General features: G+C 44.6%; 1 protein-coding gene across 7 annotated transcripts in view; it reads right to left on the bottom strand.

Annotated features, from left to right (window-relative positions):
- The window catches only part of PHYLLO (2-oxoglutarate decarboxylase/hydro-lyase/magnesium ion-binding protein), a 309,033-nt gene that overhangs the window by 197,125 nt on the left and 89,150 nt on the right, over nt 1–22,758 (bottom strand). For all 7 annotated transcript variants that reach the window (XM_087700941.1, XM_087700921.1, XM_087700906.1 and 4 more), the window contains one exon: nt 7,715–7,826. In XM_087700941.1, the coding sequence (XP_087557067.1) occupies nt 7,715–7,826 (112 nt within the window). Of the gene's footprint in view, nt 1–7,714; nt 7,827–22,758 lie in introns of those variants that run through there.

The raw sequence follows: 22,758 nt of genomic DNA, 5'->3' as shown, positions 1-22,758 counted from the left end.
TGTGTTTTACATACTGAGGTGGTAGCAATGCATTTCATTTTTGGTACAATAACCATTTTGGTCAATTAGATAGGCTGATCTAGGCACCCACATTTCAGCTCTAGCCGGTTATATACCAACTGTGGCCTCGGGTTGCCTATTGATAGGTAGCCTGTCCCACCTCACTCCATTCTCTCACTAAGTCATCATTCAACTAGCCTTCATCATTCTTCTCTCATCCACTTGCTTACATCTGGCACCCACACTGATGTTGAGTGTTGCATGTTGGGGCTTGTATCATTCAAACTTCTTGTCAGTTTGATCCTTCTTACTCCTAAATTTCATTCCATCTCCCCTATTCACTATGTCTTCACTTTCCTTTCCACTATGCAATCTCACATGCTATCACTCACCTTGGTGGGAGACTGAGTTGATGAAGAGGAGCTGCCATCCTCATCTGCACCAGCTGGACATCATCTCCATCACCTGTTGACCCTGCATTTGCCCCAGCAGTGACTGGGGTGGCTTATTTTCAACCTCCTTCTGGCTACATTTTGCAGGGAGAGACAACCTCAGCCTGCATTTTCAGCCATGCACCCTTCCTCTACTGCTTTTTACACTGGGTGACTGCTATAGTCATTTTAGTGCTGGGCAGCATCTAATCTCTGCTAACATTATCACCTATACTGCTGGCAGCTGTGTTTCCTGCCAGAAGTGTATTTCTCAGGCCTTCTATGCTGTTTACAGACTATGGCTGGTTGCATTTACAGCCTGAGGCCATGTGGATCCTGCATTTGCACCTCACCTCTCATTCCTAGTATCATTTGGCCCCTCCCACCTCAGATACTCCACGTTTTCCACTGCTGCACAACAGACCAACAGGCCCTGAACAGGCAAATAACGTCCACTTTCCAGTCACTTTCCACCAGGGCACCAGTCTTTTCTTGTGTTTTTTTGCAGGTTTCTCTTAGGATATCTATGGCAAACCAGTGCAAATTGGGGAATTGTGTAGATCAGGTCAGCAAGGACCGTCAAAGTGATGATCAAACAGTTAAAAGACCAGAGGGAACGAACTACCCTTTACGGTCGTGCATAGTCAAGTCCATCCTCGACACTTGACCTTTGGGATTTTGTGACAGCCCCTATTCTCTGACCCTAGATAGTTGGGTACAATCTGTCTAATCCATCTAGTCCATGGACTTAGTACGGCAATACACATACACAAAAGTATGTTAGATAAAATCTAGTGTTTCGTATGATCACTAAAAAATACATAGAAAATTAAGGGTTAGTCTAGTAAATATTACATGTTTTATAACACGAGAGTGGCTATCCATGAGATAGTGTCACAAGGCATTATCCATTCAATACTAATACAATGTACAAACCACAAATGTCTTTGCTTCAATTTTCAACAATGAGTCATAAAAATGACGAGAGGTTGAGACAAAATGTAAAATCCAAGATTCTAGTCACAGGTAATTTCCAAGATCCAATTTCATCTATAAAATTGACAACATATACAATAGATCAAAAAAGGAGCTAGTTGCTACGACGGATCATGATTCGTGAATCATGGTATGGCAAGCCACAAGTGCCAAGTGACAAGTACAAAAAGTAATAGATACAAAAATAACCTAAAGGCTAAGACTCAAGGTGAGTTGTGTGTAATGTGAACGCTTCATGAAGAGGCTTACACATTGAGATAGAGGTAAAGAATATAGAGATACAAGCAGAGGTAGGGGAAGGGAAAGAAAAGGAGTTAAAGAAAGAGAAAATGGAAATAGAGCTACACCAATAGCAGTTTCCTTCCCACGAGTCAATTGCTCATTTGTAGAGGGCTGACCTTATAGATGTCATTTGCAAAGAAATGGAAATGTTTCAAGCAAGCAAATTGTAGATGCCAAATGGAAAGCACTGTAGTAATAGTCTTCTCTTGCCTATTCAAAGAGGGCTTGTGGCTAAGAAAAAGAGCTCTTTGTGGAGGGAATCTTGGAAAAATCAGTGATCTGATACTCAGATCATAAATCTGATGGTTCCATTGACTCCAAAAGGGGGGTGAAACCCCAAAACACTTGATTCAAAACCTTTCAGATCACTCCTTCTTTCTCTCCATCTTTGAAGTGATGTCTACTGTCTGCAAATTGCAATCACGGCGCGCACGATTTTGCAAAACCCTTTTTTTTTTGTATTAAATCCCCAAAACTAACTAAAACATCACTTGCCTTTCTTTTTGTTAATGACTTCCAATTCTAGAAATCTCTATATCTTTTTAGGATAATATCTAAAACAGTGCAGACTGCAGCGAACTTCGAGGTGAACAGCAGGTTGCATCGTCGAGGTGGAGACACGCAGTCCAACGCACTGCGCCCGTGTATATATCTGCATATCTTTGTATTCAGCATTCTTTATACAGCAGATCTTCATCGTCCACTGTCTCTTTCTCTCTCTTCTCTCTCTGCGTTCTCTCTCTCTCAGTCCTATGCTTCCGCACCGCTGCACTCTGACAAGCTTGCCTCTAAAGCATTACCTAATGGACCTCCTGGTCATTCTGTTGTGCCCTAGCCGATAGGGTTTTTGTGTCCCAGTGCCTCTTCCTCCATCAACACCTTATGAACCTTTATGTTCCAGTGCCTCCACATCAATCGACACTCACTCAACACTCCCAGCCTATTCCTCCCTACCCAATTTTTCCCCCTCATTCTTCCTATTAGACACACCTACTACCACCTTCTTACTCTCCACCTCCTTATCCCACTTTTCCAATACCTCATGGTTCCAACTTATCTTCTGCGAAGAATGCTTTCAATGATAAGACTGGTTTTAATATGTCAAACTTTACCACTTGGTTGAGCTTGATGAGACATGTCCTCGACTCCCAAACTTGTGCAAGTGTTGAAACCCCAACCCGATCCCACACTTGTTCCATACCAAATAGTTCGCTCATGGAAGGCTAGAAATGCCTCCGCTATTGTCGATTTGATGCAGGGCTTATTGCTTGAAATTTATCCTCAACTTCAGCATTTTGACTTAGCGTCAAAACGATGGGCACAATTGATTGACTGCTATGCGGCTCGGGATAAGACTCGTCGTGAAAATCTTAACCATGAGCTCCAACTCTTTAAAATCACTAACCGGATTACTTAAAAGTCAAGTTGGCTGAGTATCAGTGACTTCTTGCCGAATTCTCTACTACGGGGACTCCCAAGTCCTCTGACGATCAAGTCACATTGTTTCTGAACAAACTCCCCAAGAAATACTTCAATTTTGTGGAAGGTATAGTTTCAAAGCGTACCATGCCTACTTTCTATGAACTTGAGTGTCAACTCTTGCGTTGTGCATAGTTGTTTCATCAATTTCATATGAACGCTTCCTCAGAGGGGGCTCTTGTTGCTCATTCTCAAAAGCGGCAACAAGGAAAGGGCAAACAAAATCAAACCTCCACTCAAAATCCAAAACAAAATCAATCCATGGAATCACAAGAAACTCCCATTCGCAACTCAAACAAAGGTGGCAGAATGTACCTAAAAAGAATAGGTATTGTCAACATTATCAAAAGGCTGGTCATTTTGACGACAAGTGTCGATCAAAGGCCAGAGGCACAGCACCCAAATCTAAGTATAAGACCCCTGCCCCTCAATCGAGCAACCCCCAACAGGGGAGGTAGAGCGATGGCAAGGGGCAGTTGAAGGTCAGACTCATACTGCCACCGCAGTTGATTCCATCCATCTTTATAGGGCTTGGTAGGCCACTAGGCAACCGACGTGCACCCTTTGTTTGATGCCCTATTCTCTCTAGGGTGATCACTTGGACTCACATGGTAAGATAACCATCGCCTCTGTAGTCTTAGTAGGCCACTCGGTAGCCGCACGCACCCTTTGTCCCCGATGCTCTGGCCACTTTGGGGTGGGATGCCTTGGGGTAAAAGATATTTCTCATAGTACCATTGTTGGGCCTAAGAGGGGGTGTTGAGCTAAAAATGCATTAGCTTTACTTAAACAACCCCAAAACTTGCTTAATTCATGAAGAAACCTAGTTTATTTAAAAGAAACTCCATCCTGGAGAATTTCTGTGTCCCATAAGCACAAACCCACTTGGGAGGGCCCAAACTTTCTATAACTAAGTATGCTGCCCTCCATTCAATCCTCAATCTCGTTTTTGTAGACTTCAAGTGTTTCAGCTTGCTGCCCACACCCCGTAAGCAGAGGACATCTCAACCGAAGCTGTCCATTGTTGTCATCATCAGTTGGCGCCTGTTTTCCAGCTCTCTTCATGCAGTTTGGAGCTGATCCCAACCACGCAACTGTTGTTCCTGCACAGACCTATTGTCGTGCAGTCAAGCATGTCATCACAGTCCCTGCATTTGCTACTGCAACTGTCGTACAGACAATTTTCTCTCTCCTCCAGCTACCACCAGCTCCTGCAAGGTGTCGTCCAACTGTCCTGCCTGCATTTGATAGATTTTCTCTCTCCTCTGCTATTGCCCAGCATCTGCAGCATGCATTTGGCTGTTTTCTCTCTCATCAGTCTGCATTTACTATATATTCTCTCTCCTCACTGCCATCTGCATCAGATCGAGCTTCTCACTACTGCATTTGCTGGTGTTCAACATCCGGAGGCTGCCTTGCTGCAATTCAAGATCCGTTCGGAGTACGACACACTCTCCAGCTCGTTACCCTGCCCTGATCCTTAAGATACAGGAGTTCGAGGTTCACTATTCATTCACTGCATAGTGTGTTTACTACATGAGCATTGTATATTCAACAGTTATATTACTTGAGGTTTTTTTTGTGTTCATTGTCTCTGAGTTACCCTAACCCTAACTGTGTTCTTTTATCAATCTGTGCTTTGTCATACGATTGTTATTTGTGTTTCTATGTCAGAGTATTTCTTTACAGAAGGGGGTCTAGACCACCCTATTCTTGGACATCTCGATCAGGGTCCCATCAACTATTCCTCCCGAGCCTATGTCTCTTGAAGACTCTTCTTCGCCAACCATCAGATTCACCAATTGCTCCTCTATTGTCGGTGGACCTTCCAGAAACTTCAAGAGGTGGAGAGCACCAAGGTGATATCCGACCTCCTCCTCATAGGACCCGTTACACGCTCCGAGATTCACGGATCGAGGGGGTCCCTAAGAAATGGCAACCGCAGGATGGACCACGGAGGTCACGGAGGCACCAAGCACATTCTATGGAGCTTGTTTTCTCTAACTAGTGTTTGATGTCCCGTGTTATGCAAGATAGAGAGCCTACCTCCGTGAAGAAGGCTTTACAGTCTAATCATTGGCAAAAAGCGATGTAGGCTAAGTTGGAGGCTATTGAGCGGAATGGCACTTGGTACCTTGTGCCTCATCCCTCTCATAAGAAGGTGATTCGTGTCAAATGGGCCTTCAAGTCCAAGTGCCATAGTGATGGCACTTTGGACAAGCACAAGGCTCACCTTGCTGCTAATGGTTTTGCTCATTAGTGCCCAAGTATTGAATTCCATGATATTCTTGCCTTGGCTGGTCATAGGAGATGGCCCATCTTTTAGTTCACATAAGGCTAATAACTACTCCAAGATACTTGGGGCAAAATCAGGCCTACCGCCAATTAGATTGTTTTTCTAAGCACAAAATCATATTCTAAGCCTTAATTTAATGGGCTGGACAATGCTAGATTCAAGAATTCCACTTGGCAAAACTTGCCCATGCAAGTTAGGGAAAGCTCAATTGCAGCTAAAGGGAGAAGGAAATCTCATTTTTGCATTTTGAAGCTATTGGAAGAGGTGTTGGACTGCTGCTGCATACTTTTGGGGCTGTGAATTTTCTTCTTGCTGTAATTAAGTATTAATCAAGTCATTGCCACCCTTTTGAAGAAGGAAGGCTAGTTTCAATAGGTCATAGATAGGAGCTAATTTCCACTATTATCATTTAGTACATCTGGACCACCAAGGGTAGTTAGGCTATAGACCTTCACGATGTATCCACAATAGAGACTCTTGAGGATTTGGATAAAGCATGGTTGTCACATGCAATGGCATCCGATTAGTTTTGTTTGATACTAATATAATACTGATCAAACTTTTAAATTTTGGAGCAATGTCCAATGAAAAAAAATTGTACATATGATATAAAGGCCTATACTTAATATTGGGACTTAAAATAATATACTTCAAACATTTTGTCTTTATACCAGGATTTTGCATATGGAGAGCATGAGGATAGGGAGCTTGAGAATGGAGGTAGGTTGGAGATAGGGTGAAGAAGAACTTGATGGGAATAAGGGGAATAGGGGGTAGAGAGCTTTAGGAGGGAGTTTGAGAGTACAGAGCTTGAAAGTTGAGCTTGAAATTTGAATTTGAAATTAGAGAGGGAAAAAGATGGAGAGAATCTATTGCCGGGCTTTTGGGGTGGGTGGGTTGGGGGGGCGCGGGGGGGAAATGGAGGCACATAGAGTTGTGGGAGGAAAACCCTAAACAACACCTACAACTATCCCAAAAGTATCCCCAAAAGGTCACAAACAGGAACGTTAAAAGAATCAGACTATTTGGATTGGACACCATCAGACGTGATAGGACATCTCATACTAGATAGGACGGATTGGACAAGTCCATCTGCCCGTCTGATATGGATAACTAGGGGATAGAGAAGAGAGGCCTTCATATGGATCTAGAACTCGGGTACTTTTCTTCATATGGCCCCTGGGATGGTTTGGCACTATTGCCAAGGAGGCTGGTTGTTCAAACAACCGTCATATCTATGATGTACTCAGACACTCTTTATGAAGTCCTTGTACCTTGTATTTTTACCTCAGGGGATTTCTCAAATGTATTATTAATAGAATTTCATTTTCTTGGGAAAAAAAAGACTCCAACATTTTGCAAGGAATGTCACAAAGTACATTGTCAAAATATTTCATTTTGAAGAAAACACTAGCCCTTGTAATGATTTTCCATAAATTTAGAGACAAGAGTTGGATCTAAAGCCCAAAATAACCAAAAGAAGCTCATTTGTCTAGCAGAACAAATGCCAAACCCCCTCCCCTCTCCTTAAACCATAAATGTTCCCAACCAACTTGAACCTGCACTTGGTATCACACCTCTTCTTTCAAATTCCAAAGTCTTTAGTTGTTGACAAGTAAAACTTGCAAAATCAAAGCTTTGCTCACATACAGCTCTCTCAGGCTGCTTTTAGTGCTTGTTGAGTGCAAATAAACTTTTGGCAAACTTTTGGGTCATATAAAGACTGCTTTTAAAATTCAAGAAATCTAGAAAAGAAGCATCCTCACATTGATCATATAAAAACTTTGCTTTAGAATGTGCAAGAAAATAACCAAGGGCAGTCATTGCCCTAATGGTCATAATAAGGAGTTATTAACATGTGTTCAGCCATTCAGATACTCTATACAGGTTGCTAAGCATTTACTTGGGGTAAAGCTGAGAAAAGCCACGAAAGGCCCCAAGATAACCATCAAATGTCTTGCAAAGCCAATGCTAACCCCATCTCCTCTCCTTAAGCACAAACAATCCCAGGACTTGTAAATATGCAAGGTAATAACCACTGTGTGGCAGTCATCATACCTGATTTACTAAACATAAATAGCTATGAATGTTCATTCAGGCATTCTAAATGGGATTCACCTTAGTATATTTTCTATTGAGAAGAATTCCAGGAAAAAAATCAAAAAACAACTGAGTTGGATGTCAACTTGATTAATTCGTATCACAAAATTATGCATAAGAAGGCTAACACCTTTTAATAGATTTCAAATCTTTTGAAGAGAGTGCCTGCGAACCATTGAAGAGCACTGCAGATCCAATGCCTGCAACACCCTTGAAAATGTCTGCATCCTCATCATGATAACCTACATCAACAATTTCCAAGAGTCTTGAGGAAACTAAAACAGTTGACCATAAAGCTTCATACTTCTTCTGCACATGTCTAACAGACCAACCAATCTTATTGTTCTACAACTGAATTTTCCATATTTATGACAGCGTTTGATTATTTAATCTAAAACATGCATAGACATATGCACAACATGGACAAAAAACATCATCTTCAAAATGGCACATACTTCAAACAAAAAACCATCCCAAATATTTGTTTTGAAAAATATCGGTGTCTATCCTTACTTCAAGCATAAATTAAATGTGTTTCCCAGTTAAGATGATAGATGAAAGGTGGAAGCTTGCTGTGATCAGAAATTTGGGTTTCAAACATTGAACAAAGTGAATAAGAGAGAAAATTAGAGTGTGAGGTGCTCAATTTACCTCCCAGCATTAATGCAACTCTTTTGGCAATTAACAATGTTAATCCTAAGTGTGTGCATACCTACCACATCACCTACTTCCTTAGCTCCAGCTCCTATTTATATGAATTAATTGGCTAAGAACCATACATTAAATGGCCTGAGCCCTCAGTCACAAGTGTCATTCATGTGTGCTATTAGTTGTCCTCCCTTGATCACTATGCATGTATATTCTATGATACATGCATGGTCTGGACTCCTCAAGGTGTTTCCCTGTAAATGCCACATTGATTAATAGGCACTTTGATTACTAGACAGTTGCAGAAATATTTTCGTCCTCAAAAATAGAACTGACAACGTCTAATTGCTAAGTATGAAACCTTTTTTGAATGGTGGTTCACACTCCCATGCTGAGCTCTCTTCTAAACAATCTTCCCACTTTACCAAGCACTCATGGTAAACATATTTCTTGTTCATCAATACAAACATCTAAAATTCTTTCAAGCTTATGTAGAGGTGATTGTTTATCAAAGAGCTCCATTATCTCAATCCCAAAGACCAAGGTTGTCCACATTCAATAGAAGGGGCAGCTCATCTGATCTAGCCTGTCCCATATGGCTTATCCGATCCCATCCATACTCATCCAATGGCACCCAGTACAGCATTGCCATGGGTTCAAAAGCAGACATTAATGATCAAAATGATAATTTTTTCCCACATGCAACCCCCAACACACTCTCTCTCTTTCTTTTTTTCTTCGTAATGAATAATTATATTATATCAATTTACTAAAACAGTAAAAAAATCACATGACCAAAAGAGTACAAAAGTCACGGCAAAGAAGCAACAAAAATTGCCGTATGCCAAGGAAACAACTCCCCCCTGAAAAAAAGATCAATGTGTTGAATAAGATCCAACTGCCAATGTAGGAGACCCTTTAGCATGATGTCTCTAAACACCAGAAGCTGCATCAAAAAGTAAAGCATTCTGAGTGACCAAATTGTGCCAACAGCCCCAAAATGGGAGACAAGGAAAGAAAATCTTTGTATGTGGTTGTGCCAAAGTGGGATATTTGAGCCTAGCAAAGACCCAATCAAAAGGGCACAGCGACGTGCCAACCACAACTCTTGAAATATCAGACAAAAGCGTCTAGATTTTCTAGGCCAAAGGGCATGGCATGAAAGAAAGAAATCAGTAGCAAGAGGATTCCACACCAACCATCACGTGCCAAAGGAAGACTCTACATTTATACGGAGTCTTGTTGAGGCAACCCTCCATGATAGTCATTTTCCACTAAACCTAAGATTTACATTTGGTTAGCCTAAGCCTTTTCAAGATCGAGCTCGCACAAGATCCCAATCCTACCATGGGCGATCAAAATCAAGGGCAAGGAAGGGCTCCCTAGGCTACAATACCATCGAAAGCTGGTCCTACAAACCCTAATATCCTCCAAGGATCCAAAAAAGCCTTCCAGCAATGCGCAAACACATCAACCCACTACAACTCACTCGAGCGGCATCAAGAATAGAAGATAAGCCTAGGCATGCCATACGATTACGGTCCTCTTGTTTCCATCCCACACGAGTAGCTTTGACACAACCAACAATTCCATTTGAAAAGAATTCGTCACCAAGCGATTCCTCCGCAGGATGCCACTGCACTTTTTGAAGAACCAATTTGAATATGCATACCAAGTGAGTCACCAAAAAAGAGGAATATGATGAGAATGGGGCATCAGCATTGAGAACATGCCACTAGATGCCTTGAATGCCCATATTACCATGCAACACACCCCAATCTTCTAGGAAAAAACAAGCAATAAAGACCGAGGGGTGCCTCAATGCACACAGCATTAAAGAGAGACCACTATAGAGCAAACATGTGAGATTGTGCATTCAAAATAGCCCCACCACCCATACCTTCAGGGGTGCGAACATGGCTCCAAGAGATACTAGTGTGCAAAGTGTCCTTTTTCCATGGCATAAAATGAATGTGTTTAGTAAGATCCTTCAAGATAGAGACAACCCAAGGCAAAAGCGGCAAAAAATAAGTGATTGTGGGTAGCATGATGGACTATGCCACTTTAAGGCGCACATGGAGACCACTATAGAGCAAACATGTGAGATTGTGCATTCAAAATAGCCCCACCACCCATACCTTCAGGGGTGCAAACATGGCTCCAAGAGATACTAGTGTGCAAAGTGTCCTTTTTCCATGGCATAAAATGAATGTGTTTAGTAAGATCCTTCAAGGTAGAGACAACCCAAGGCGAAAGCGGCAAAAAATAAGTGATTGTGGGTAGCATGATGGACTATGCCACTTTAAGGCGCACATGGAGAGGTGAGGCCTACGATTTCTGGTAATAAACTTGGGTTCCAATTTGTGAGAAATCCATTGCAGCAATTGCTTTTGCTGAACATGAACACCCAAAGGATAACCTAGATACCTTGCAGCATTACCGTGGGGAATCACCATACCTTGCCATTGTGAGCATTGCCAATCCAATTCAATACAACTAATGAGGGAGGATTTAACACCATTGATATGAAAACTAGAAGCATGTATCAAAAGATTCCAAACATCCAATGCCTTATGGAGGAGCCCTAGGTTTCTTTTTTAGAACCTAGCCACCCAAACCCTAAAGTGCTCTAGACATTCACACTACAAACTCTATTCACCAAGAGCCAAGACAATTCAAGTGGAAGGTACAATTGATATACTCCAAATACCAAATCTATTCAGCCATGACAATCAATGCACCTTGCCCAAGCGTTTTGTCAAACGGCTTATATGGGACACCAATAAATGCAAATCTCTATGTAGGACTAACTTATCATCAGCAAGAGTGGTAACTACCGTCAATCCAAATGGTTGATACTATTAGCACAGAAGCAGTGGAAAAACATATCAAATTATTGGCAAGGAACCTTAGACCTCCAAAATTGGAGAAATCTTTCCTGCCACTTCTTTTTGCTGTCCTGAATATGCCATAATTTATTGGCCTTTCCAGTGACCCATCTCTTGATCTCAACCATCTGATGATAGATCTGATTAGCTGACCTATTCTCAAAATCATCAAGAAGCACAAACATCAAATTCCGCCAAGGAGATGAGGGTTGTAAAGCAGGCAATGGAGAGTACCTTAGAAGCTGCTCTTGTAAGGGCGACCAAATGTTATGATAGCCATGAGGCACCCGAAAGTACTAACGAATGCCCCTGAAAGAATAAAGACGAGGCTGCCCAGTAATGACACCATCACGGACTGTTTGCAACCCTAAGCGAGTCATCTAATTAAACATTTCTCACTGCAAGTCTTTATCAGGCCAGTCCAACAATCTAGAAATAGCTAGCACTTCTCCTTGCAAAGAGTTCTCCTCCTTACGAATATCAAGAGGCGGGCAAACTGCGAAATACAAAATCTCTTCCCAAGATGCAATGAAATAAGAAAGGAGAAAAGACAAGGAGACCTTAATAGGCCTCGTGGAATTCAACACATGCCACCAAGAAACTTGAATAGCCATGCAACCAGGCAAGATACCAGCCTTTTCAATGAAAGATTTTGCAATATTTGTCCAAGGATGACTCTGCACACACAAAGCTTGTAATAGTGCAAATCTCAAAGAAACCATATGAAAATTAACATCCAATACAGTTGCTCCCCCCATCTTTTTAGGAGTAGTCACATGCTGCCAAGAAATCTACACCTAGCCCAAATGATTCCCTTTTTTTTCCCACAACATGAAGCGGATAGGCTGAACTAGTTCCAAAAGAGACTTCTTAGTCCAAGGAAGTAAGGGCTGAAAAAACAAGACCATAGTAATCATGATGCATTAAGAAACTTTTTAAGTCTCGCATGAAGAGGCCAATCTTGAGATTTCTAGTGCATAAATTGATCATGTATATGAGATGATATCCAATCAAGCAAGGCGCAAGGAGCTACATCCGCACCAATAGGATAACCCAAGTATTGGGTAATATCACCTTTAGAAATCACAGCTCCTTGCCAACCCAAAGCATGCAAATCAATCTCCATACAAGAAATTAGTGTAGATTTTTGAGCATCAATAAAGCCCCAAAGCTAAAGCAAAGAGATTCCACATAACCACTGACCAACTCACATTAATCTGATCAGCCTTGAGAGACATAAAAGAATCATCAGCCAAAGATTGACCCAAAAGTTGGGCACCATTGGGAAGAGACAAACCAACAATCTCGCCTTGATCAGCCAACTTATCCAACAAAGAGAGCATTGGCTAAGTGACTAAGGCAAATAGTAAAGGACTAAGAGGGCAGCCTTGAAGTAGAGAACAAGACAAGGCAATTTCATTTGTGATCCCCCCATTAAGTACAATATGTGCCACAGCACCTTGACTAATGGTATCAACAAGAGAAGTCATGCGAGGACCAAAGCCCATGGTGGACATCACCTGCCACAAGAAAGACCAACTGACATGATCTGCTGGCCAGAGGCTTTGGCATAATCAATCCCCAAGTGAGCGTTCAAAATGTTATGCATGATATTCCATCCCTTAATGAAACCATATTGACATGGATGAACAAAGTGTAGGAATACTTTTTGCAATCTATTGGCAATGATTTTAGAAAAGATTATAAACAAAGAACCCATAATAGAAATGGGTCTCCATTGTTTCAAGGAAGTCAGTGAAGGAACCTTGGCCAACAACCAAATCACTGCAATCTTCCAATCTCAATGCATCAAACAAAAATTTCAGACTTGCTAACACATGTGAGTTCATGGGACCTTAAGCTGCTCAACATGGGCTGAAAACAGCTCATTAAGAAGCCCATCCCAGCCAAGGCTTTTTCTCCCTGGTAAATGGGATAGCAAATCCTCTCCACTTTAACCTCCGCGATATCAGCCTCCATCAAACCAACCCATTCAAGCTTAACTTGATTACTAACCAAGTCACAAATGTATCGACGAGTAGAGAGAACAACATGAGAAAGAATCTCTTGTGGACCCAACAAAGATTTATAATAGTCAATGCACATTTGAACGATGGAGACAAGTTCAGTAACCATATCACCTTGCTCATCCAACAAATGCACAATATTTTCCCGAGCATATTTCTAGCATAAACGAGCAAAGAACTGATGAGATTGACAATTATTATCATACAAAGCTTCCGCTCGGGCCAGCAATTTTTAATTAGCATATTCCTCCTCTTGAAGACATTGAACTCTACATTTCAACCATCCAATGCATGTTACCAAGTCATCAATAGCACCCCCTGACTAATACAGAGACAACGAGTGAGCCAACAAAATTTGTGAATGTTGCAATTCAGTTCGAAAAGAAGAAGCATGCTGAATACCATACTGTCGGGACGATGCACGTGCATTATCCCTAAAAATAGCCCATGCTTCCATACCCCCATATAGACCCCTCCAGCTAAAAGTAGCAATCAATTGTTGGATACACTCCAAAACTGCTTTAGCAACAAAAAAGATTGATTGAAAAGCAAAGGCAAACAAGCAAGCAAAGCCTTAAAGGCATGAACCGGTCTATGAGTCATTTTCAAAACCAAGGGATAGTGATCTAACAAGACATGCTATCGCTCCACCCATATATTATTCAATGCAGGAAGAAAAGAATCGCTTTGACAAATGTAAATCCTATCAAGTCTAGCCCAAGTATCTAGATGCTGAAGAGAGCGATAAGTATATCCAGACTGTGAAGGATGCATCCAAGTCCACATGTCTTATTTCAAAGACACAGTTGTCAGTGCATCCCAAGCCTAACACTCAGGACCATCCATGACCAAGTAGGGTGAAGTCGCCTAATCCACAAATACACATGCATTACAATCATCCATAACAAAACCTTGACGAGCCATGGAAAGGCAATGCAAGTCATCCTAAAGCTGGCGGACTTCCCGAGTATTAGAAGGAGCATACACACCCACCAACCACAAAACCTCACTCTCATATATAATTTCCAACATCAAAGATCTGTCGCAAGCATCCTCAGAAACCAAATATATTGCAAAGGAAGATCAAACAGCCAACATAACTCCATATTTATGTGAAACCTTTCCACTAAAACACATTGTATAATCCTTATATACATAAGAAGAACCTATCAAAGCATATAGTTTGTGCTCCATGGCACAAAAAACATCCCAATTACTAGCAAAACAATTCTTCATAACCAATATTGCTTACTGCCAGAAGAAATGCCTTTAGCATTCCATAAAGAAAGTCTCATTATAAACAACAAGAGAGAAAACTAGCGAATCACCACTTTCCCTTTCCCTTTAACATCCGTAGCTTTAGCAACCTGACATCTCTCCATCTCACTACAAATCCATCTACAAGATCCGCCCTTTGCAAACTAGCAATCGAAGCACGAGAAGGGAACTATTGTTGCTAAGAACGAAAAACATCCCGAGGAGGCAAAAGCCTCCCATAAACGTCTAAGCGCAAAGCAGAACTAGAAGCACTATTATCAACCACACCAACTAGAGGCACACTTGAAGATTAAGGTTTCATGTAAAAACCCCTACCTCTGCATTGAAAAGTCTGAGTAATAGGTTGAGAAGATGGGTGAGCAGGAGTCGAACAAGATTCCTCTCGAGCATTGCGTCTAACCACAATGACCCAAGAATCATCCTAAGGAGGCAAATTCCGACCAGCTGAATGCAACTCACGCTCAATACCAACCTGGGAGACGTCTTTCTTTCCATTAACATGCCCATGCAGGGCAAGAGACACAGGAGCAACGTCTTGCTACTGAGTCAACGGTTGGGAATCATGTTCTTGCATATCCATGTCGAGGTCCAAAGAACGCTGCAAAACCTCAGGGCTTCTATCACATTCCGAAAAAAATGGCCCAATTGGCCGCATCGAAAGCAATATCCAACAAATATCTTCATTGAGGTCAAAAACCAACATTTGCAACTCAAGGACCTCAAAATGAATTTTAGTAGGCCAAAGTTTTCTTGTGTCCCAAAGCATACAAGCCCTGTTCCTATTACGGGAAGCGAAACAAGGCTCCACCAACACCTCACCAAGAGTTCTCAAAACCAAAGGAATAAGTCTCCAAAGATGTACAGGAAAATTGACTACCTCCACCCAAATTAGGCATGCTTGCCTAAGAACCTCCTGAAACTCAGCCATAGGCCTCCATGGGACCATATGGACTAGCTAACCTTCCAAAAACAAAGAAATACGTTGCATAATGCAAGCACGTACATCTAGAGTACGAAAAAGGACCTCAAAAAACCCTCTTGATCCATCATAAATCTCTTCCACGAGAGGAGCCTGCACTTGCCGAAGAACATCATCATGATGCACATCAACACTCACGAGCATGGACTGCAGCCAAGCGCAAATCCAAGGAATCAAAGGAGTCCTACCCGTAAAATAAAGGATGGCTGCCCTCTTATGAAAGGCAACGATCTGCTGTAAAACCAGGTCAGTTTCCATGATAGCAACCACATGATTCCCTTCCAGTAAAGAGCTCGCTTTATCCTCATTGGCATGAACACAATCAGACATAGGATTGTTGGCAATGGCAAGCATGAGCTGGAAAGATACGTCAGCCTGTGAGCAAGAAACACGAACATCTTGCTCAGGCAAATCCCGAGCACACAAAACCAATTCATCAACCATCATCTTACGGCATTTTCCCATCTCATCCCCTTCCATCAACTGCCCAAAATCAACAGCCAAATAGTCACCATCCGACTCCACCGGTTCCTTCTCATCCCCATCCTCAATATGATGGTCAAGAAAAGCCACATCAATACCATTTGATGCTTGCATATTATCCATAATAAATCCGACCTCTCTCTTTTTTTTTTCGTAAAAGGTAATTGTATTAATTACGAAAAAAATACAAGATTACCGGATTACAAGATTACAAGATACATGATGACACAAAGGCATCATGTGAAGAGGTTTTCTCTTTCTTTCTCTTTCTCTTTTTTCTGATTACAAGATACACGAGGGCCCTAGGCCAACGTGTGGGGAAGCCCCGTAGTAATGCACTGAAAAGGTTACACCAATCATGGCAACGACCCAGACGCAATTGCCATATGCCACGGATGCAAATCCTCCCGAGGGAGCAAGTCGGAGTGTCGGATGAGATCTAGCTGCCAATGCAAGAGCCCTTTAAGCCTGGCAATATGTCGCGGTACATTAGAGGCCGAATCAAAGAGAAAAGCATTGCGCGTGGTCCAAATGTGCCAGCATCCCCAATATCTGAAAAAGTGAAATAAGATCTTCTCATGCAACTGTGGCAGTGCGGGATACTTCGGGCGCACAAAAACCCAGTCGAAAGGAGTTAGCGAGGACCCCACCACCGCGCGCCAAATGTGCGACAAGAGTGACCAGATATTCTTGGCGAGCGGGCAAGAGAGAAAATGATGTCGAGCCGATTCCGCCACTGTGGTGCAGAAGAAACAATTGCCATTCGAGATGCGACGCTTGGCAAGGGCCGAGGCCAGAGGAAGACCACCAATCATGACCCGCCCAAGAAAAACCTTGCATTTGAAAGGTGTCTTATTTAGCCAGCCCTCCATCAGCGTTTTCTGCCACCTTGACAGCGATTTCCGCAGTCCCCAAACAGTATTAGCTTTCTCTCCCAGCCATTGGCAATCTTGAACAAGAAGATGATACACCTGATTAGTAGAGGCCTTTTCCAGACTCAGGCGGCCTGCAAGGTCCCAATCCTGCCAAGGGCGATCCACAGCCAAGGCAGGAAAGGGTTGCCTACCCTGAAGCTCCGACGAAAGCTGCTCCCATAAATCACGGTATCCACGCGGGATCTTGAAGAGTCGCCGAGCAGTCCGAAACGATACGAGGACATTGCGAGTGGCAAGGGTAGCATCCGCAACCAACGTCACACCTAAACGGGCCATGCGATTAAATCTTGGTCTGAGCTGATGTTTATCTTCCCATGAAAGGAGTCTCGATACTGCCAACAATTCCAGCTGAAAGGAATTAGTCTGCAAGCGATCCCCTACTGGGTGCCAACGGGCCTTTTGGAGCACCACTTTCCAAGAGCCGACCAAGTGCAGTAACAAAGAGGAAGAGGGACTGGAAACACGAGAGTCAGCATTAAGGACATGCCACCAGGAGGTCCGAAGCCGTGTGTTGCCATGGCGGAGCCCGCTATCCTCAAGAAAATAACGGGCTATGATGGTCCATGGGTAATGATCCACACACATGGCACGGAAAAGGGACCAACGGAGAGCTAACATATGAGTGTGTGCATCCAAAATAGCTCCCCCACCCATCCGCTTAGGGGTACATGCATGTGACCATGAAATCCACGAAATGCCTGCCTGCACTGAATCCTTCTTCCACAGCATGAAACGGATGGGATGAGTGAGGGCCTTCAAAGTGGTAGGCGTCCATGGCAACAAAGGCAGGAAATACGTTAGCATTGGTAGCATGATTGTTTGGGCCACTTTGAGGCGGACATGGAATGGCTACGCTTGCGACTTCGAGTACATAAACTTCGCCGCCAGTTTTTGTGAAATCCACTCCAGCAGTTCTTTTGGCCGTACATCCACCCCCAATGGGTATCCAAGATGCCTGACAATGGAGCCACGGGAAACCACCTGTCCTTACCAGCCTACGGACTGTAAATCAGTCTCCGTACAACTGAGAATGACTGACTTAAGGGCATTGATGCGAAGCCCAGAGGCCTGACCAAAGAGTGTCCAAACCTCTAATGCCCTTCGAATGTTGTCCCTGTCCACCTGCAAAATCATAAAGGTGTCATCAGCCAAAGATTGGCTAACGAAGTGTTGACCCAACGGAAGAGACAGCCCGGCCAGCTGAGCAGAGGCTGCCATGGAGGATAACATTGAAAGGACCCGGTGAGTCGCCAGGGCAAAGAAGACAGGGCTCAAAGGACAACCCTGTCTGACCGAGCGTGCAAGGACAAATGGCTCTGTAACCCCACCATTAAGCATAACTCTGGAGGAAGCCTCAGCACTAATGGTGTAGATCAATCAGGACATTCGGGTACCAAAGCCCATAGCCGACATGAGGTCTGCAATGAAAGACCAGTCCACATAATCAAACGCCTTTTCCAAGTCCAATTGAATCAATACCACTTCCTGACAGGAGTGCCGCGCATAGTCAATAGCCATTTGCACATTTAAGATATTATGCAGAATGTTGCGGCCCTTAATGAAACCATATTGGAGAGGATGCACAATAGCTGGAAGGTGCTTGTGAAGCCGATTCGCCAGCACTTTGGAGTAGATTTTATACATGGAGCCCATCAAAGACATTCGTCTCCAATGTTGCAACTTTGACGGCGAAGGGACCTTTGGAATTAGTTTGATAAGGCCTTCTTTCCACGAGGAGGGCATGACCCCCGTTTCCCACACCTGCTGAAACATGGCCACCAATGGCTTCACCAACTGCGTGGCCGAGGTCTGAAAGAATTCATTAGTAAGACCATCCCAGCCAGGACTTTTATCCTTCGGCAGGTGCAGCAAGACGTCCATAACCTCTTCCTCGCAAATATCTGTCTCCAACGTGGCTTGCATATCAACTGGAACCTGCTGGCGGACCAGATGATAGAAGACCGAGCGGGCATGCGTAACCTGGCTAGAAGGCGAGGAAGAAGAACCGAGAAGTTCCATAAAATAGTTTCTACACATAGTGACAATGGTCTGCGGATCCGTGACCATGCGACCTTCCGAATCCTGGAGTCTGGTCATATTTTCGCGAGCCGGAGACGCATGCAAGGTGCGAAAGAACTTATGAGACTGGCAGGCGCTATCTTGCAATGTGTCCGTCAAATTGTGCAGCTTGGCTTGTTGATAAGATTTCAACTGAAATACTTGAATAAGATGGGCCAACCGCCTCTCCAGAGACAGCAGAAAATCATTATCAGGGGAATCCAGAAGCAAGGAACGGACCAAAGCCAGTAAGTCTTCTGCTGCATGTCGACGTCGGCGGCAAAGCGAGGCATGATGGATCCCATACTGGCGAGCAACCCGCTGCACATTAGAGAGCAGCCGTGCAAATGAAGGCAAGCCCTCAGAGGCAAAGTCCAATAAGAACCTCTCAATCAGCTGCTGCATGTAGCCTTGGAAAATTGAAAGCTTCAAATAAGAGGAGTTGAAACGTAAAGGAAGCCTATCCAGCAATTGCACAAAAGGTGCAATAGAGTGTGCCCGCATCTCAAGCTGGAGGGGGAAATGATCCGACAACGCATATTGCTGCAAGACCTTCATTTCCAGCATCTCGGGAAGAAAATCATCGCCCTGCACGATATACATTCTGTCCAGTCGCGACCAGGTAGCTGCATATTGTGCGGAATGAAAAGTAAACCCTGAAAAAGAAGGGTGAAGCCACGACCAAAGATCTTCCTTGAGTACGTGCAAAGCAAAGGAACTCCACACCCGACTTTCCGGCGTATCCATTACCGAATGCCCTGAAGTGGACTGGGAAGAGTCAACACACATATTGAAATCTCCAATCAAAAACCCCCTTCGGCCGAGTGACATGGAGCCCTGCAAAGTGAACCAAAGATCCCATCGGGATGCGGGATCATTCGGAGCATAGACGCCCAACAGCCATAAAATCTCTCCTTCAAATAAGACTTCGATCACCAGAAAGCGGCCCTGCACATCATTTTTGACAAGGACAGGCTGATATTTCTCATGGACAATCATCAGCACGCCCGAATAGTGCGTAGCAGGGGTTCCTCCATAAAATAAACGGAATCCATGACAATCCATCACTTTTCCTGCTTCACCGTGACTTTTGTGCTCAACTGCACACAATACATCCCACTGGTTCTCCTGCAAGACGGTCCACATGGCATGTTGCTTATGGGGAGAGCAAATGCCTCGCACATTCCACGTGGCTATCTTCATGTATCCTCAACGAAGGAAGTCAGGAACGAGGCGCCTGCTGCCTCGATTTCACCTTTTCCGCGAGAGAATCCAGGACACCCTCATCCAGAAAATCAGCCAATACTGCAAAAGAATTCTGGCGACCTGCTTTGGAGGTAGAAGGGAAATCCACTGCCTTGGGAGAGGGGCGGGGATAACGCCGATCCCAGGGTGTAATAACATCTCCTTTGGCATCGAACGCCAGCTTGGCAGGTGGGCCTTTGGGGCCGTCTGTATAGGCTCTCCTTGGAGACTGATTACGGGGGGCAGACGGGGCCGTAGGACGCGCCGCCTGCTGTGAAGTGGCCATTTCTTTCTGGCGAGTATACGTGCGCACGGAATCCTGGGAAGCGGGAGGCCCAGGATCCGCCAGGCCTGCATCCAACTTTTTACCTTTTTTGGGACGTGCCTCAATCCAGTCAGTGCGACGGGAATCCACACTCAGGACCTGTTCTTTGCCTTTATCCATGACATGAGGAGACTGAAGGGCTTCCTGGGGCGTGGCATCAAGCACCATGTCGTCCTTGGGCAGCACAACCTGCGCATCCTCCGAAGGCGATTGCTTTTCAGGGCATTCGGCCATGAAATGCCCCAATTTACCACATGAAAAGCAGTGGCCCGCAAAGTTGCCCCATTTTAAGCGAAAATACAAAGGATGCATGCCCGAACAATTGAGGCGAAGCCACGCGGGCCTTTTCCTGGCCGTGTCCCATAGCATGCATAAACGGTTGCGGTTCATCGCCCTGAGGCTTGGGGGAACCAGCACTGTTCCCACAACTGCCATCGCATCCTTCAACATGGGCCAATAGACCGCCGGACAGTTTTCCACCTCCACCCACACCGGGCATTCGCGTTGAAGCAGACGCTGGAAGTCGGCCATGGGGCGCCATGGCACAACATGGACCAAGCGGCGATCAAAGAATAGCGGCAACTTGGACAGGAGCTCAGCGCGATGCGTTTCCGATTTTAGAAGGACCTCATAAAAGCCGCGAGGTCCAAGGAAGATCTCCTCAACAGACTCCCCTTGCAATAGATGGTGCAACCACTGGCGAATATGCGAAATCACTGGGATCCTGCCAGTGAAGAAAAGTATAACTGCACGGTCATAGAACACCGAGAAGGATCGCAAGACTGATTTGGGGTCCACCGTGGCTTCCAGCACATCATCCGTTCCCGCAACAGAAAAAGATTCGGTATTATGCTAGACATAATCGCCGAGCAGAGTATTGGCGAAGTCCAGCAAATGCTCCCAGTCAATTTCCTGCGAATCCACAGGATCTGAGGCCACTTGCGCATAGGAGCGTTCCGAAGGACTCATTGGCTCATCAGGCGTATGCTTGGAGCGTTTGCCGGCAGGCGGCAGTTCGGAACTCGGCGGCAACTCCTCCGTGCATGGCACCATATCTTCCGGCTGCTCTGCATCAGAATCAGGGCCAAGGGCTGCCACCGTCCGGTCAAGAAAATCCAAGTCCAGGCCAGCCATACTGCTGTCTTCACACGCGGTGTCAAGGGGTCAGGCACAGGCGGTGCAGAGTTGCAGGGCGCTGCAGGTACCGGTGACGGGCAGCGTTGGACAGGTGGGGCGAACGTCAGGCGCGAGGCGGGTAGACGTCAGGCATCAGATGTCAGACGTCAGGTGCAGTAGGTAGAGGCGACGGGGAGCGTTCGACAGGCGTGGCGGACATCAGTGTCTGACGAAGGCGGACAGACGCTAGGTGTGGACGAAGGCGAGCGCAGGTACAGACGACGTGGCAAGCATGACAGGCGCAGGTACAGACGGGCGACGGCTGCTGCGACAGGCGTACGAAGGACAGGTGCAGACGGGCGCAGGGACAAATGGGCGCAGCGACGATCGACAGGTTCAGCGGCTGGCAGCTGGCGTGGGGGAAGAAGATCCATAGACGACACGATCGACGCCGCGCTTTTCCGCGTCTTCAGCCATGGAAAGAGGTTGGCGACGGAGCAGGACCTCTCTCTCTCTCTCTCTCTCTCTCTCTCTCTCTCTCTCTCTCTCTCTCTCTCTCTCTCTCTCTCTCTCTCTCTCTCTCTCTCTCTCTCTCTCTCTCTCCGTAAAAAGTAATTGTATTAATTACGAAAAAGGTACAAGTTTACATGATTACAAGATACACGAGGGCTCTACCCCATCATGTGTAAAAACACTCTGTGTCTCTACAAGAACTAAACGACTAAAGAGTTACAAAAAGTCATGGCAAAGACGCAGAGGAAATTGCCATATGCCAGGGACGTAAGTCCTCCCGATGGAGCATGTCAGAGTGCCGAATAAGATCTATCTGCCAATTCAAGAGACCTTTAAGCCTAGCAATATGCCGCTGAACATTAAAGGCATAATCAAAAAGAAAAGCATTCCGAATGGTCAAGTTATGCCAACAGTCCCAATATCTAAGAAAGTGAAACCAAATCAAACGCACGGGCGAGAAACTGACCACCGCTCGCCAAACGGCTGACAAGAATGACCAGATTTTCTTAGCGAGGGGGCAAGAAATAAATCGATGACGGGCCAATTCCACACTGGTGGTGCAAAAGAGAGAATTGCCGTTGGAGATTCGACGCTTGGAAAGAGCTGAAGCAAGCGGAAGACCACCAATCATCACCCTCCAAAGAAAGACCTTATATTTGAAGGGTGTCTTGTTCAACCA

This window comes from Lygodium microphyllum, chromosome 2 (genome assembly GCF_053477565.2).
Source record: "Lygodium microphyllum isolate KBCC chromosome 2, Lygodium_microphyllum_v1.1.10, whole genome shotgun sequence".
NCBI classification, from domain to species: domain Eukaryota; kingdom Viridiplantae; phylum Streptophyta; class Polypodiopsida; order Schizaeales; family Lygodiaceae; genus Lygodium; species Lygodium microphyllum.
The sequence above is the reverse complement of the archived record's forward strand: the minus strand, read 5'-3'. Positions and strand labels throughout refer to the sequence as shown.